General features: G+C 41.8%; 1 protein-coding gene across 4 annotated transcripts in view; it reads right to left on the bottom strand.

Moving 5' to 3' along the window:
* The window catches only part of piezo2b (piezo-type mechanosensitive ion channel component 2b), a 762691-nt gene that overhangs the window by 581012 nt on the left and 164675 nt on the right, over window positions 1–17004 (bottom strand). For all 4 annotated transcript variants that reach the window (XM_072569838.1, XM_072569835.1, XM_072569837.1 and 1 more), the window contains exon 2: window positions 4138–4233. In XM_072569838.1, coding sequence (XP_072425939.1) covers window positions 4138–4233 — 96 coding nt within the window. The remainder of the gene's footprint in view (window positions 1–4137; window positions 4234–17004) is intronic.

Raw genomic sequence — 17004 nt, 5'->3', positions numbered from 1 at the left:
GTAAAGACCCTTCTGTCCAACTCGTTCATGCCAACCCGATATCCCAACCCAATCTAGTCTCACCTGCCACCACCTGGCCCATATCCTTCCAAATCCTTCCTATTCATATATCCATCCAGATGCCTTTTAAATGTTGCAATTGTACTAGCTTCCACCACTTCCTCTGGCAGCTCATTCCATATATGAACCACCCTCTGAATGAATGAGTTGCTCTTTAGGTCTCTTTTATATCTTTCTCCTCTCACCCTAAACCCATGCCGTCTAGTTCTGGACTCCTCCATGCCAGGGAAAAGACTTTGTCTAGTTATCTTATCTATGCCCCTCATGATTTTATAAACCTCTATAAGGTCACCACTCAGCCTCCGACACTCCAGGTAAAACAGCCCTAGCTTGTTCAACCTCTCTCTATAGCTCAAATCCTCCAACACTGGCAACATTCTTTTAAATCTTTTATGAACCCTTTCAAGTTTCACAACATCTTTTCGATAGGAAGGAGATCAGAACTGCACACAATATTCCAACAGTGGCCTAACCAATGTCCTGTACAACAGCAACATGACCTCCCAACTCCTGTACTCAATACTCTGATTAATAAAGTAAAGCATACCAAATGCCTTCTTCATTATCCTATCTACCTGTGACTCCGCCTTCAAGGGAGCTATGAATCTGCACTCCAAGGTCTCTTTGTTCCGTAACACTCTCTTGGACCTTACCATTAAGAGTATAAGTCCTCTAAGATTTGCTTTTCCAAAATGCAGCACCTCACATTTATCTAAATTAAACTCCATCTGCCACTTCTCAGCCCATTGGCCCATCTGATCAAGATCTGAGATGCGATGAGGATGCAGAGATGCTTCAGGTGATTTGGACAAGCTGAATGGGTGGACAAACGCATAGCAGATGCAGTGTAATGTGGATAAATGTGAGGTTATCCATTTTGGTTTGAAAAATAGGAAGACAGATTCTTATCTGAATGGCTATGAATTGAGAGAGGAGAATGTGCAATGAGACCTGGGTATCCCCATACACCAGTCATTGAAAGTTAGCATGCAGATGCAGGAGGTAGTAAAGGCAACAAATGGTACGTTGGTCTTCATAGCAAAGATTTGAGTACTGGAGTGGGAATATCTTGCTAAAATTGTACAGGGCCTTGATGAAACCACACCTGAAATATTGTGTCTCCTTATCAGTGGAAAGATGTTCTAGCTACAGAAGGAATAAAATGAAAGTTTACCAGACTGATTCCTGGAATAGTTAAGACTAATGTATGATGTACTGGTTAATGGTGATGATGGAGACTCTCTCGGAGAAACTTATATAATCCTAAGAGGACTAGATAGGGTAGCCACAAGATGATGTTCCCAGTAACTGGGGAATCCGGATCCAACAACCACAGTTTACGACACAGGATGGCCCATTTAAAAAGAAGATGAGGGACAATTTTTTTCCCCAGAAAGTGGTGAGCCTGTGGAATTCCCGGCCACACAATGTGGCAGAGACAAAAACTTTGAATGTTTTATGCATCTATATTAGATCCATTTCTCAGGGCTAAAGGGGACCAAAGGGTATGGAGAGAAAGTGGAACAAGGTGCTGAGTTGGAGGATTGGCTATGCTCATACTGAATGGCAGAGCAGATTCGAAGGGCTGAATGCCCTTTCTGCACTTATTTTCTATTTTTCTCTGCAAGAAGTCACTTGGGAGGATGGTGCACACAGGCCCTATATTATTAAATACATGGTAGAATGGAGTACAGAGGAGCAAATAATAGGTGCTTATCAGAAAGCAGAACTTTAATTTACTTATGGACTAGAAAAATCAGATCAGTAAAAGGTAGCCTAGATGAGGACTTCAAAAATGTATTTGGGACAGTTCCTTAGAGCAGGACATTCTAGAGCTGTACTGAAAACAAAGAATGCTAGAGATCACAGTGGGTCAGGCAGCATCCATGGACAGAAAGCAAGCTAATATTTCAAGTTTAGATAAAAGGTCACCTAGACTTGAACCGTTAGCTTGCTCTCTCTCCATGGATGCTGCCCGACCCATTGAGATCTCCAGCATTTTTTGCTTTCAGCACATATTCCAACATGTGCAGTAATTTGCTCCTACATTCTGAAGCTGAGCAAAGCTGACCCTATACTAGGCCTGATATTGTATTACAAGGTATGATTAACTGATAGCTTTGTAATGAAAGTGGCCCCAAAGTGGTAGCAATCATAATAGTATTGAATTTTACTTGGTTGAGGGAGTGGGTCCAAGACTAATGTTATACATATAAATAAAGGAAATTATGAGGGCATAAAAGAATACCTAGCTAAAATGATCTGGTTAATTGGATAAATGGATAGATCAACAGAGATGCAATGGTAGATATTTTAAGGGATATTTCAGAATACACAGAAAGGGACATTCTAACTTGAAATTAAAATTCCAAGGACATTTCAAACAGATTAAGTTAAAAGAGTAAACTATGTTATCAAAATTACAGGAAACACATGCAACTGTGCGAGGATGGGTGGTCAGAAGTTTGAATAAAATCTAAACAAAGGCAAAGAACGACTAAAAGACTGAAGTTAAAAATCACACGATGCCAGGTTATAGTCCAATAGGTTTATTTGGAAGTACAAGCTTTTGGAGCGTTGCTCCTTCATCAGGTAGCTAGTGGAGTAGGATCACAGGATGCAGAACTTACAGCAAAAGATCATAATGTCATACACTGATGCGCTTGTACTTCCGAATAAACCTGCTGGACTATAACTTGGTGTCATGTGATTGTTTTTGTTTTTGCCGCTGTTTACCTATTATTTACTTATCTAGGTATTTAACTATGTGATTTGCCTGTATTGCTCACAAGACAAAGCTTTTTATTGTGCCTTGGTATACATGACAATAACTGGATTAGTGGTGCTGGAAGAGCACAGCAGTTCAGGCAGCATCCAACGAGCAGCGAAATCGACGTTTCGGGCAAAAGCCCTTCATATTCCTGATGAAGGGCTTTTGCCCGAAACGTCGATTTCACTGCTCGTTGGATGCTGCCTGAACTGCTGTGCTCTTCCAGCACCACTAATCCAGTATTTGGTTTTCAGCATCTGCAGTCATTGTTTTTACCTACATGACAATAAATTCAGTTCACTTCAATTCAACTTTGTCCACCCTAGTCCAACACCGGCACCTCCACATAAAAGATTAAAAAGGAAGGAAAAATAAAATGTGAAAAGAAGTTTAATATATAAAAACAGATAGTAAAAGTTTCTATGCAGTAGGCTTGTAATCAAATCAGCCATGATCTTATTAATTGAAAAAGCAGACTCAAATGGCCAAGAAGCCTAATCCTTCTCCGAATTCATGTTTTCATACATGTCACTTTTACAAAATTTAAACTGATGTGTGGTTTAAGGTCTGCTAATGTAATGAGATCTTAGGATATTGTTAAGTGTGAGCAGTGTGAAGTTTGTGAATTAGTGTAATAATTATGTGGATTTGGGAATGTTATTGGTGGGTTATTGAGGGATTTGACTGAGAATAATTTAAGGCTGTCAAAGGAGTTAAGGATGCTGTTTAACCCATTTTTTTTCCTGGATTTTGTCAAAAGCTGAGCAATATCATTGAGGAAATTGTCTGGTTTCAGTCTCATATACTGGACCAAAATAAAGGGATTCCTTATCGATAGAAGACAGCCCTGCGATGCATTTGGCAATGCTCCAGAAGTTGCTATCTAATTAGCTGCCTTCATATTGACCATTTAGCTAAAGACCTCAGGCAAGATGAAGATGCTGTTAGCTAAGTTAGAGATGTACAGCATGGGTCTGACAGCTGTGAAGCCTCAGCAGTACCTTAGCTTTCGTGGGGTATCACTGAGCTAGGTTGGAATTAATCCTGCATTGGAAGTATATTTCTTCATTGCAGCTGGGATAAAAACTAAAAATTCTTAACAGTATTGTGATATATGTATCACAGACTGCAGCAGTTTAAGGCAGCAAACCATCACTATCAGCTTAAGGGAATTCGATTTGGGAAATAAATATTGGTGTTTTCAGCAACACTCATGAGAATGAATCATTAATTCCTGAGCTATCAATTACACATTAAATATAATCATACACAGCTTGCATACAAAATAATAATTCACGATTTCTTACCTTGCATTGTCTTTTTTGTGGGTTCAGAAAAAAGAGGAATAAGGAGGAGAAAAATGAGGTACACAAACGATAGCCCATTGTATCGAAACAAACATGCTGAAAGACAAGTGAAAAGAATAATAATCATTTCTGTGGTCTGAGAAGTAACTTGGGATTACTGTTTATTTCCAAAAAACATATTATGCATTACTTATTTATTCAATGTTTAAGTGTAGTGTGTAATAACGTGTTTATGATTTGGAGGTGCCATGTGTTGGACTGGAGTGTGCAAAGTTAAAAATCACATAACACCAGGTTATAGTTCAACAGATTTATTTGGAAGCACTAGCTTTCGGAGCACTGATCCTTCATCAGGTGTTTGTGGAGTATAAGATCGTAAGACAAAGAATTTAGAGCAAAAGTTTACAGTATGATGTAACTGAAATTATATATTGAAAAAGACCTGGATTGTTTGTTAAGTCTCATCTTTTAGAATGAACATGTTGGTTTCAGTTCTTTCATATGTAAATCACATTCAACCACTCCCTATGTATTCAACCACTCCCAATAGCTCAAATCCTCCAACCCTGGCAACATTAAAAAATCACACAACAGCAGGTTGTTGTCCAACAAGTTTATTTGGAAGCACTATCTTTCAGAGTGCTGCTCCTTCATCACGTGGTTGTGGACTATAAGATCGTAAGACACAGAATTTTTAGCAAATGTTTACACTGTGATGCATCACACTGTAAACTTTTGCTATAAATTATGTGTCTTACGATCTTATACTCCACAACCACCTCGTGAAGGAGCAGCGCTCCGAAAGCTAGTGCTTCCAAATAAACCTGTTGGACGTTAGCCTGGTGTTGTGTGATTAATAATGTGTTTAAGCTTTAATGTGTAATAACCATTCTAATTAATTGCCAATTTTTTTTTCATTTACAGGATGTGTGCATTGTTGGCTAGTCCAGTATTTATTGCCCAACTCTAATTGCTGACGGGAGGTAGTTAAGAATCAACCACATTGCTTTGGGTCTGGAGTCACATGTAGGCCAGGTTCGGAGGGCAGATTTCCTTTTCTAAAGAGCATTAGTGAATCAGATAGATTTTGTCTGACATATTGACAACAGTTTCCTGGTCATCATGATACATTTAATTGCAGATTTTACTGAATTATAATTTCCACCATCTGACATAATGGGATTTGAACCCAGGTCACCAGAAAATTATGTGAGCCTCTGCATTATGAGTCAAGTGATAATACTACTAAGGCATCACATCTCCCCTTAATGGCCTAAATATTCTGATGTTCAGACTGTTTGAGATGAGACATATGTTACAGGATGTATGTCAAGATGCCCTGGAAGATGGGGAGGAGGGACTTGGGGGAGGGGCGTTGGGAATGCGATAGGTGGAAGGAGGTTAAGGTAAGGGTGATAGGCCGGAGAGGGGGTGGGGGCGGAGAGGTCGGGAAGAAGATTGCAGGTCAAGAAGGCGGTGCTGAGTCCGAGGGTTGGGACTGAGATAAGGTGGGGGGAGGGGAGAGGGGAAATGAGGAAACTGGAGAAATCTGCATTCATCCCTTGTGGTTGGAGGGTTCCTAGGCGGAGGATGAGGCGCTCTTCCTCCAGGCATCGTGTTGCCATGGTCTGGCGATGGAGGAGGCCAAGGACCTGCATGTCCTTGGCGGAGTGGGAGGGGGAGTTAAAGTGTTCAGCGGTTGGATTGGTTGGTGCGGGTGTCCCAGAGGTGTTCTCTGAAACGTTCTGCAAGTAGGCGGCCTGTCTCCCCAAAGAGGAGGCCACATCGGGTGCAGCAGATGCAGCAAATGATTTGTGTGGAGGTGCAGGTGAATTTGTAATGGATACGGAAGGATCCCTTGGGGCCTTGGAGGGAAGTTAGGGGGGAGGTGTAGGCACAAGTTTTGCATTTCTTGTGGTTGCAGGGGAAGGTGACGGGAGTGGAGGTTGGGTTGGTGGGGGGTGTGGACCTGACGAGGGAGTCGTGGAGAGAGTGGTCTTTCCCAATCCTCCCATTTCCTCCAAACCAAAGGAGTAGCCATGGGCACCCGCATGGGCCCCAGCAATGCCTGCCTCTTCGTCGGATATATGGAACAGTCCATCTACACTGGCACCATCCCCCATCTTTTCCTCTGCTACATCGATGACTGTATCGTGCTACCTCGTGCTCCCACGAGGAGGTTCAACAATTCATCCACTTTACTAACACCTTCCACCCCAACCTCAAATTTACTTGGACCGTCTCAGACTCCTCCCTCCCCTTCCTAGACCTCTCCACTTCTATCTCGGGCGACCGACTCAACACGGACATTTACTATAAACCGACCGACTCCCACAGCTACCTAGATTACACCTCCTCCCACCCTGCCCCCTGTAAAAATGCCATCCCATATTCCCAATTCCTTCGCCTCTGCCGCATCTGCTCCCAGGAGGACCAGTTCCAATACCGAACAACCCAGATGGCCTCCTTCTTCAAAGACCGCAATTTCCCCTCAGACGTGGTTGACGATGCTCTCCACCGCATCTCCTTCACTTCCTGCTCCTCCGCTCTTGAACCCCGCCCCTCCAATTGCCACCAGGATAGAACCCCACTGGTCCTCACCCTCACCAACCTCCAGATACATCGTACCATCCTTCGTCATTTCCGCCACCTCCAAACAGACCCCACCACCAAGGATGGGATATCAGTGTTCCGGAAAGACCACTCCCTCTGCGACTCCCTCGTCAGGTCCACACCCCCCACTAACCCAACCTCCTCTCCCAGCACCTTCCCCTGCAACCGCAAGAAATGCAAAACTTGCGCCCATACCTCCCCCCTCACTTCCCTCCAAGGCACCAAGGGATCCTTCCATATCCATCACAAATTCACCTGCACCTCCACACACATCATTTACTGCATCCGCTGCACCCGACGTGGCCTCCTCTACTTTGGGGAGACAGGCCGCCTACTTGCAGAACGTTTCAGAGAACACCTCTGGGACACCCGCACCAACCAATCCAACCGCCCCGTGGCTGGACACTTCAACTCCCCCTCCCACTCCACCAAGGACATGCAGGTCCTTGGCCCCCTCCCTCGCCAGACCATGACAACATGACGCCTGGAGGAAGAGCGCCTCATCTTCCACCTTGGAACCCTCCAACCACAAGGGATGAATGCAGATTTCTCCAGTTTCCTCATTTCCCCTCCCCCCACCTTATCTCAGTCCCAACCCTCAGACTCAGCACCGCCTTCTTGACCTGCAATCTTCTTCCCGACCTCTCTGCCCCCACCCCCTCTCCGGCCTATCACCCTCGCCTTAACCACCTTCCACCTATCGCATTCCCAACGCCCCTCCCCCAATTCCCTCCTCCATACCTTTTATCTTAGCCTGCTTGACACACCTTCCTCATTCCTGAAGGGCTTATGTCCAAAACGTCGATTCTCCTGCTCCTTGGATGCTGCCTAACCTGCTGCGCTTTTCCAGCAACACATTTTCAGCTCTGATCTCCAGCATCTGCAGTCCTCACTTTCTCCAAGATGCTCTGGAAGCCCAGATACCATAATATATAGGGCCAGAATTAGGCCATTTAGCCATAGAATCATAGAGACATAGAGATGCACAGCACGGAAACAGGCCTTTCGGTCCAACTCGTCCATGCCAACCATATACCCCATCCCAATCTAGTCCCACCTGCCAGCTCCTGGCCCATATCCCTCCAAACCCTTCCTATTCATATACCCAACCAGATGCCTTTTAAGTGTTGCAATTGTACTAGCCTCCACCACTTCATTTGGCAGCTCATTCCATACACGTACCACCCTCTGTGTGAAAAGGTTGGCCCTTAGGTCTCTTTTGTATCTTTCCCCTCTCACCCTAAACCTATGCCCTCTTGTTCTGGACTCCCCCACCCCAGGGAAAAGACTTTGTCTATTTATACTATCCATGCTCCTCATGATTTTACAAACCACTATGAGGTCACCCCTCAGCCTCTGACATTCCAGGGAAAACAGTCCTAGCCTATTCAACCTCTGCCTGTAGCTCAAATCCTCCAACCCTCGCAACATACTTGTAAATCTCTTCTGAACCCCATCAAGTCTGTTCCATCATTTGATTATGGATGATATACTTCTCAATCTCCTTCCCCTGCCTTTTCCGTGTAACCCTTGATCTCCTCATTTAATCTTCCAACTGGTGTCACTCAGTGTTGTCAGCCCTGTAGCCCAAGTAGGTCACTTGGGGAGCCTGGAACACACATTTTTCCCTTTTTCGACATAGCTTGCCTTGGAAACATGCCTTCAGACTATATCCAAATTCTCTCAGTGTTTCTTATTAGTTTTCCCTGTTATCAGGATGTCATCTAGGTAATGGCGACCTAAGGTACACCTTGCTAAATGTTCTCCATCATTCACTGAAAAGTTGAATAGGCTGATGACATGCTGAATTGCATATTGGTATTGAGGGCTGCAGATCGGCACAAGCTTTTAAAAGTATTAGTTGCAGCATACTTCTAAGAATCCAGGTCTAAAAGCAATTGGAAGTGTAGCTCATGTCAAATTTCACAAAGATCAAACCTCCTTTGTATAGCTTTGTATACAAATCCTCTAATTGAGGGATTGGGCCTCTAACCAACTGTGAAAAACAATTTCACATTTATTTAAAATCTCCCACAAAGGTGAAATGATCCAACAGGTTTCAAAATTAGTATGACCAATGCTGCCCAGTTCACGATTTGGACTGGCTTGAAGATTTCCTCACTTTACAGTCTTGAATTCCTGTCTCGAAAATGCCCATAAAGCAATGAACAGGCCTTGCAGAATCATGGAATTTGCTTCCTGGTCAACATACCAAGTTATTTTGACTCCTCTGATAGTCCCTCGACCTTCCTAGAAAACCTCCAGGAATTTAATTAGGACTTCACTCAGGTAGTCATATTTCTAATTGAAAAATGTTGGGCCAATCTAGCTGAATCTTTTGCAACCAATTTCATTCCATCAAATTTAGGCCCAAGGCTTTCACAACAATCACTGGTAATGGAGCTAGTTATAGTGTCATATAGCTTCCACCATTTCCTCTGGGAGCTCGTTCCATAAAGGCACCACCCTCTGCATGAAAAAGTTGCCCCTTAGGTCCTTTTTATATCTTTCCCCTCTCACCCTAAACCTACGCCCTCTAGTTCTGGACTCACCCAGGGAAAAGACTTTGCCTATTTGTCCTATCCATGTCCCTCATGATTTTATAAACCTCTATGAGGTTATCCCTCAGCCTTCGACACTCCAGGGAAAACAGCCTCAGCCTATTCAGCCTCTCCCTATAGCTCAAATCATTCAACCCTGGCCGACATCCTTGTAAATCTTTTCTGAACCCTTTCAAGTTTCACAACATGCTTCCTGAATTGCATGCAATATTCCAAAAGTGGACTAACCAATGTCCTGTACAGCCACAAACATGACCTCCCAACTCCTATACTCAATGTTCTGACTAATAAAGGAAAGCATATCAAAAACCTTCTTCACTGTCCTACTTGCGTCTCTACTTTCAAGGAGCTATGAACCTGCACTCCAAGGTCTCTTTGTTCAGCAGCACTCCCGAGGACCTTACCATTAAGTGTATAAGTCCTGCTAAGACTTGCTTTCCCAAAGTGCAGCACCTTGCATTTACCTAAATTAAGCTCCAGCTGCCACTCCTCAGCCAGTTATAATCTGAGATAACCTTCTTCACTGTCCACTACACCCACTATGCACAATAGTGTTAGTTCTCTCCATTCTATTCCTCCTATTACTGCAACAAAACTCCGGTTCTTTGCTCCTGAAATAGGTAGCTCACTATTGTGTCCCATTCTTCAAGGGCTTCCTTGTTATTTAACGTATTTTGAGGCACATCAAAATTCACACCATCTGGATTTGATTCCTCACTCCGTGAAGCAGTAACTAACACCTGTTCCCCCAGTTCCTTGTACCTATTAAAGTCAGGTTTCAACATATTCACGACATATTCGGTACAGTTCTTTTTTCCATCCAGCATCTTGACCAGATAGTTTACCTGCTTCAACTTTTTCTCAATTTGATAGGTACCACTAAACCTAGCTTTGAAGGGATCTCCTATCACTGGTAACAATACTCAAATACTGGAAAACATCTGAATTTTAGATTTTTTATCTGCCACCTGCTTCATTCTATACTGTGCCCTCTTCAGGCATGGTTTAGCTAACTCACCTACTTGGTTTAATCTCTCCCTCACCTCAGATACGTAATCCAAGTGTGAGATTTCCTACTACAGTCCTATCAATTTTTCTTTAGTTAGTTTCAAATACCTTCACATTTCAAGTCTGAATATTAACACAAAGGGAGTAAACTCAGTAGATTTATTTGGGGCATCTCTAATGACAAACAATATGAATGGGATACCTTTGTCTCAGTCATTCAGGTAATCCTGACAGTACGCTCTTAACTGGCCTTCAGGGTCTCATGCCACCTTTCCAAGGCTCCCTGGGATTCAGGATGTACGCACTTGATTTAAAGTGCTGTATGCTTAAACTATCCAGGACTTCCTTAAATAGTCCAGCAGTAAAATTAGACCCTTGGTCTGAATGAATCTCCCTGGGCAACTCATTGGGTAAAGAAAGCTACCAGCAACTCCACCATCATTTTTGCTTTAACACTCCATAATAGGGGAACTGCCTCTGGTAGAATCATCCATTATAGTTAGCAAATACTGGTTCCCACTTTTAGTTCTCTGGAGGGCACCTACACAATAACCCACCTGAAAGGTTCTTTGAATGTGGAAACTGGCCACATTTATTATTGTCTGTGACTTACCTACCATTTGGCACATATGACATGTACAGCAAATTTAAACCACATCTTTATGCAGTCTAGGTCAATAGAAATGCTTTTCTACCTTAGCCTAAGTCTTCCTCACATCTAGACGATCTCCTACTGGTAAATCATGTGTTACCTGTCTGCATGCTACCGGCAACACAATCTCCCATTCACCCTGTGCACTAACCCACCGTGGTCTCCATTTTTGTCTTAGGTTTTTATTCTTAAGATAATAACCTCAGGAATACATTCTGATTCCTTCTATGAGTATGCGTCAATATATATCTTTCATTGTCTCATTTTTCTATTGTAAGTCCATTAGCCTTTCAGAATTAAACACGTCTGCCTGACCCTCTACCTGTTCAGGTTTTTCCTGTACCATTACGTCAAACAGGGTGTCAGCTAACTGAATCTCAACTTCTTTGTCTTTCTCTTCAGTTCTTCCTTCTTGCTGTAACTTATGAAATTGGGATCTTGTTACTACACAGTATGGAAAAGTTTCAGGTTATTTTTCTTTTAACTCCTCAGTTCCCTGGTTTCCCTTTGGCTTCTCCACCACAATGGGCTTCACTCCCATCTTAGATCCTACTAGGTCATTCTCAAGAACAATCTGTATTTCTGGAACTGAAACTTTGTCAATCACTCCCACTGTTACTTCTCCAGTGTTGATTTGGTTCTCCAACCTGATCTTACACAGGGGAACGTTAAATTTATGTCTATCCATTCCACAAATGATCACCCTCTTGGGTCAGAAAGATGCAAATACTTTCATCTCTTACTATTAGAGACTGACCAGATCCTGTATCTCTTAAAATTATAACTTGTTTCTCTTTCCCCCTGTTCTTCCTGAGTAAACTTTACTCACAGAGGTGAAGTTTCTATAGAGATTGGGCACTAACTCAATACCCAGGCCCTGCCTAGGCTTTGCACTCTTCTGCAGCTCCTTGACCTTTCCTGGACTTTCCTTTACTACTTCCACTAATACCACTGGCTTAGCCTCTTTTACCACATCTTTTCTCCCAGTGACTTTCTTCAACAACCAGCACTGAGACTTTGTGTATCCCACTTTACACAGTGGAAACACCTGAGTCCTTCCACCTCCTTTTCACCGCCTTGGGCTTCTTTTTTCACCTGAGGTAAACTATTCAGAGTGTGATCTACTCTTTGTTTTGTAATGAAGGATCTCCCCTTTTCCCAATTTTTATCCCTCACAGGATGAAATTCCTGTCGGAAGTTAAACTTCACTTAATGCACCAATGCATATTCATCTGCCAACTCTGCCACTATTCTCACTTCTTGAACTTTCTGTTCATCCACATAAATTCTTATCATCTATGGAAGTGAACTTTTGAACTCCTTCAGCAGAATAATCTCTCTTAGAACCTTACATATCTTGTCTATTTTTAAGGCCCACACCCATCTACGAAAATTGCTATGTTTAATTCTTTCAAACCCAACATAAGTCTGACTGGCTCCTTCTTTATGTTTCTGAACCACTGCCTGTATGCTTCTGGTGCCAATTCATAGGAACTCAAAATAACCTTTTTGACATCTGCTTCATCTCTTGACCCCTCATCTGACAGCGCTGATATTAATGAAATTAGATTTTGAGCATGGTAAATCATTTGTCTTGCACACACAAGGCACAGAAGCACCAGGACCTTGTATACCAGAGACTGCCGGACTACTGCTACACTATATCCAGCTAAATAAAGTATGCAATCAACTGGCCACTAGACATGGTCAGTGATGCCCAGCAACCTCAAAGTCTGTTGGAAATGTGCAGAGTCCTGAAATCTATTGCCCTACACATTGGTCCTCAGCATCAACAGCAAGGCAATAGGAAGTCAGATCACCTTGACTCAGACACGGTGCACCTACCTCAAAAGGAGGAGTGTCAGTAGGCACCCTAGCAGAGGAAGGGCCTTGGAAGTCTCCTTTCAGGACATTCAAGAGGTACTTAAATTAGTTTTACATGCAGGTAAAGGACATGACTACTGTACTTTTCATATCCAGTTGCAAAGTTTTTTTGTCGTCAAAAAAACCTGTGCCAATAAAAAGTGAATAGTTCCAAAACCAAAACTATAAATGCAGCTAACTGTTAAGTGTCTTGTTTTAACAAAACATTAGCAAGAAGCATCTGTTTAAAGAGAAGTGCCAAAAATATAGGCTAATAGTTGATTTTGAAACAGTTGTTGTTGAATTGAAAATGATTGAAAATTTTCATTGAGCTACAGAATTATATGACCAAAATGTACTTTAGAATGGTGGCTCAGGTTGTAGGATAAAAACACTACAGTTGATATACACTCACCTGATATCATGCTCAATAGAAACAGACAGATGTAATGTAGCCTGCTAACGTGCTAGCAATAGGCTCATTTATTGTAACAATTACGGATTCATTGTGTTTTAAACAATAATGATCTGAAATTACTCAATATTACCACATTAATAATTGCTTAGTTATATTGAACTTAAACATTGTTTCACATCTCCTTTAAATAACGCTTAAGTTATGACATTCTTGGCCACAGTAAATTAAATATTAAACTGAACTCCAATAAAATTAAACAATGAAAATAGTTAATAAATTACATCAGTAAAACCACTCTGATAACTCCATGACTAATTCCAGAGATTGCATATCTTAGTCTTCTAGTACAGTCTGCATACTTTACCTCCACATATGGCTGTTTCCAAGTTTTGTAACTACAATATTTAAGTATTTCATTTTTCTGCTATTACTTATAGGTTGTACAGTATTCAGTTGAAATATGAACAAAGTAGAACGTTGATTATCAGTAATAGGTTTCAGATAAGGAATACCAATACAAGCAATCTACAAAGCAGTGCCAAAATTAAAAATCCTTAAAAGTATTTCAACTGTACATTTATTTAGTTCCACAAAGAGGTGATGGTACAGCATATTCTTGCTTTATGACGAAATAATCTTATGAAAGCCCTGGAAGAAGGCATGCAAGGTAAGGAAGTATTCGCCAGAAAAGCTACTTTAAGAAGGAGTAGCTCATATGGAAGATTGTACTATGACTTCTGTTTCTGTCTAAAGCACCAAAAATGTCAACATCTTTTCTTTCCCACAAAGTAGATGTCATCATTCATACATCGTTTGCTGTGAGCTTCAACTCACATGAATCCTATTTAAAGTTATTTCAATCAACCCACCTTCCAAATTTATTTACTTGTTCAGAACTGAGTTGACAAAGTTATATTGAACTCGAAATATTAACTCTTTCTCTGTAAACAGATGTTGCAGACCAAAGCCACTTAAAGTCATGGGGTGGAATCTTACAGAAATCTAAGCAATTTGAGATATGTGGCAGAACTGTATGCTGTAAGACTATAACCAAGAGCAGGGTAGGCGATGGTCAAGTGGTATTATTGCTAGACTATTAATCCAGAAACTTAGCTAATGTTCTGAGGACCTGAGTTCAAATGCTGCAATGGCAGGTGGTGGAATTTGAATTCAACAAGGAAGTCTGGAATGAAGGGTCTAATGGTGACCATGAAACTATTGTCGATTGTCAAAAATAAAAACACCTGGTTCTCTAATGTCCTTAGGGAAGGAAATCTTTCATCTTTATATGGGCTGGCCTATATGTAACTCCAGACCCACAGCAATGTGGTTGACTCTTAACTGCCCTCTGGACAAATATGGATGGGCAATAAATGCTGGTCTAGCCAGACACACACATCCCATGAATGTATAAAAAAAAAAGTGCAGCAACAGCCTTCTCGATGTTGTAAGATACCTGTGCCACCATTTATGCTTTTCACAAACTGCATAGCAAGAATAGTGGAGAGTTGACACAGGAACAGGAGTAAGCCATTCAGACCCTCGAGGCTGTTCTGATATTTAATGAGATCATGGCTGATATGTAGCCTAACTCCATGAAGCTGCCTTTGGCACATATCCCATAATATATTTGCTTAACAAAAAATTATGCCCCCTAATTTTACAATCCTAAGTGGAGATAGTTTACCTTTATCTACCCGGTCTTTTCCTGTTAATATCTTAAAGACTTCAATCAGGTCAAACCTTAAGGTTCTAAATTCTAGAAAAAAAACAGGCCTAATTTGTATCATTTCTCCTCCTAACTTAGTTCCTGATCAATCCACTAACTGAATGCTTCTGTACTTCAATGCTGCACTGGCAATGAACACAGCAATGCTGCAGCAAGGACACTTTGCACTCAGGATGCACCCAGCTCATGGGCTAAACTCGGTTGAATGTCTGGGCTCTTCAGTTGCTATCACAACATTCACTTATTCTAGCCTACCTGAATCACAGCTCCCTGCCTTGCATTGCCTTGCCCTGTTTTTATGTGCTTTGCTTCCTTAGCCCAAGATGCCAGACTCATCTTATTGTTGCCTTGGTGTAGACAGAAACAAAGCCAGGAAACTTGTCATAGTTGTCAAATTTCTTCAGTCAAGTCAAGGAAGAATAGCCTTTGCTCAGAAATTACAAGAATGTCAAGTTAGGAGCATTCTTCAATATCAGTTCATGTCCCGCCATGAGTCAGGAACATCTCCTCATAAAGGGTGAGGAATGAAATGAAGAGCAGTACAACATCCATCTTGACTCTTTCTGCCCTATTGAGAGCGGTTTTACTCACGAAATGAGAGGCAGGCAGATAATACATCTCCTGTAAGTGGGCAACAGATACTACTTTTTGTGCAGGTGGCCCAAGTGAACGAGAAGGCAGCACAGAGGATGTGCAGTGTTTGTAGTATTGGAAGCTGGGATGCATGACTGCAAGTGAGAAAGATGTTACAAACAACAGTAAATGTACTAGAGCATGAGCCTTGTTGGGAGGTGGGTACAGTAGAAGAGATTGAGTGAGAGTAGGGTATTTGACAGTCTAACAATGATGAAATGGAAAAAGGTATTGACCTTTCTCCTATAGTGTTGTACATTCCTTCAAATGGATGAGAAGACTATTTTCAATCTGCAATAACTGGTGACAAGGTCAAGGTTGCTTGTAACCAGGATTTGTATCCCACATTGTGAGGCAGTGTACGCATTTCACATGCAGGGTTGGAGGTGTCCACAGTTGGACTGTGCAAGTGCCAAATGGATGAGATAGCTTTAAGCCAGTTGCAACCTTGGACCAAATTGGCAGTGTCTGGTGTTGTGGCCTCTGCTGTTGGTCCTGGAAATCCAAGGTGTCCTGCACAGTACCAGCCATCCAGAAGTAATTCTAGGACACAGAACACAAACTTCAGGATCCACTCAGGGTGCTTGTCTGACTATACATCAGATTTTCAAAGACAGTGTGGGCTCACTAAGTTCCAGTCTTCGGGCAGATATTTGCTGTCGTTCTGATTGTTCTGGGTTTGAATTGTTCTGGGCATTACATATGGAATGATAGAAACCACATGTGAGAGGCATCATAGAGCTGTGGTAGATAATTAACACGATAAGTTTAGTAAGATGCAGCAAGAAATCAGGCTAGGTTCGTGGTGGTAAATCTTCCAAAAACTCAATGCAACTTGAATTTAGCCAAAAGCCTGCAAAATTCAGCCCATAATGTTGGTCATTGCCTCATGGACATTTAGTCCAAAAGACTCATGAAAGTTCTGAGGTTTTTTTTAAATGGAGGTTTAATGCCCAACCACTTATGGTCAGTATTAAGTCACCAAAATAAAAGGAAAGATAAGGGGGCACCAACACAAATTCTGTTTAAAATAATAAGTGCTTGACAAGTCATCACCAACCAATACCTAAAACATCAAAAACAGGCAGTCATTTTGCAACTTATAGATCTGCCTTATTTCAATGATAATGTACATACTTAAACAGTTACTGGGCAGCGATCAAGAGAGGCAACTGGGTACATTTTCATTCTAAGTAAATTACACAAATGTCAAGCATTACAGATTAGGTGAGGTCATATGCTTTTCACATATAGGTTTAAACCTGACACCTTATTAATCTGTTGGTTCAATCTCACAGCATACACTAAGCCATTGGGAAATTTCTGAAGGTCCAGACCTTAAACCTAGTCTAATAGGTTTAATTTTTAGCATCCGGTTTTAGCCAACCAA

This window comes from Chiloscyllium punctatum, chromosome 5 (genome assembly GCF_047496795.1).
Source record: "Chiloscyllium punctatum isolate Juve2018m chromosome 5, sChiPun1.3, whole genome shotgun sequence".
Taxonomy (NCBI): domain Eukaryota; kingdom Metazoa; phylum Chordata; class Chondrichthyes; order Orectolobiformes; family Hemiscylliidae; genus Chiloscyllium; species Chiloscyllium punctatum.
The sequence above is the reverse complement of the archived record's forward strand: the minus strand, read 5'-3'. Positions and strand labels throughout refer to the sequence as shown.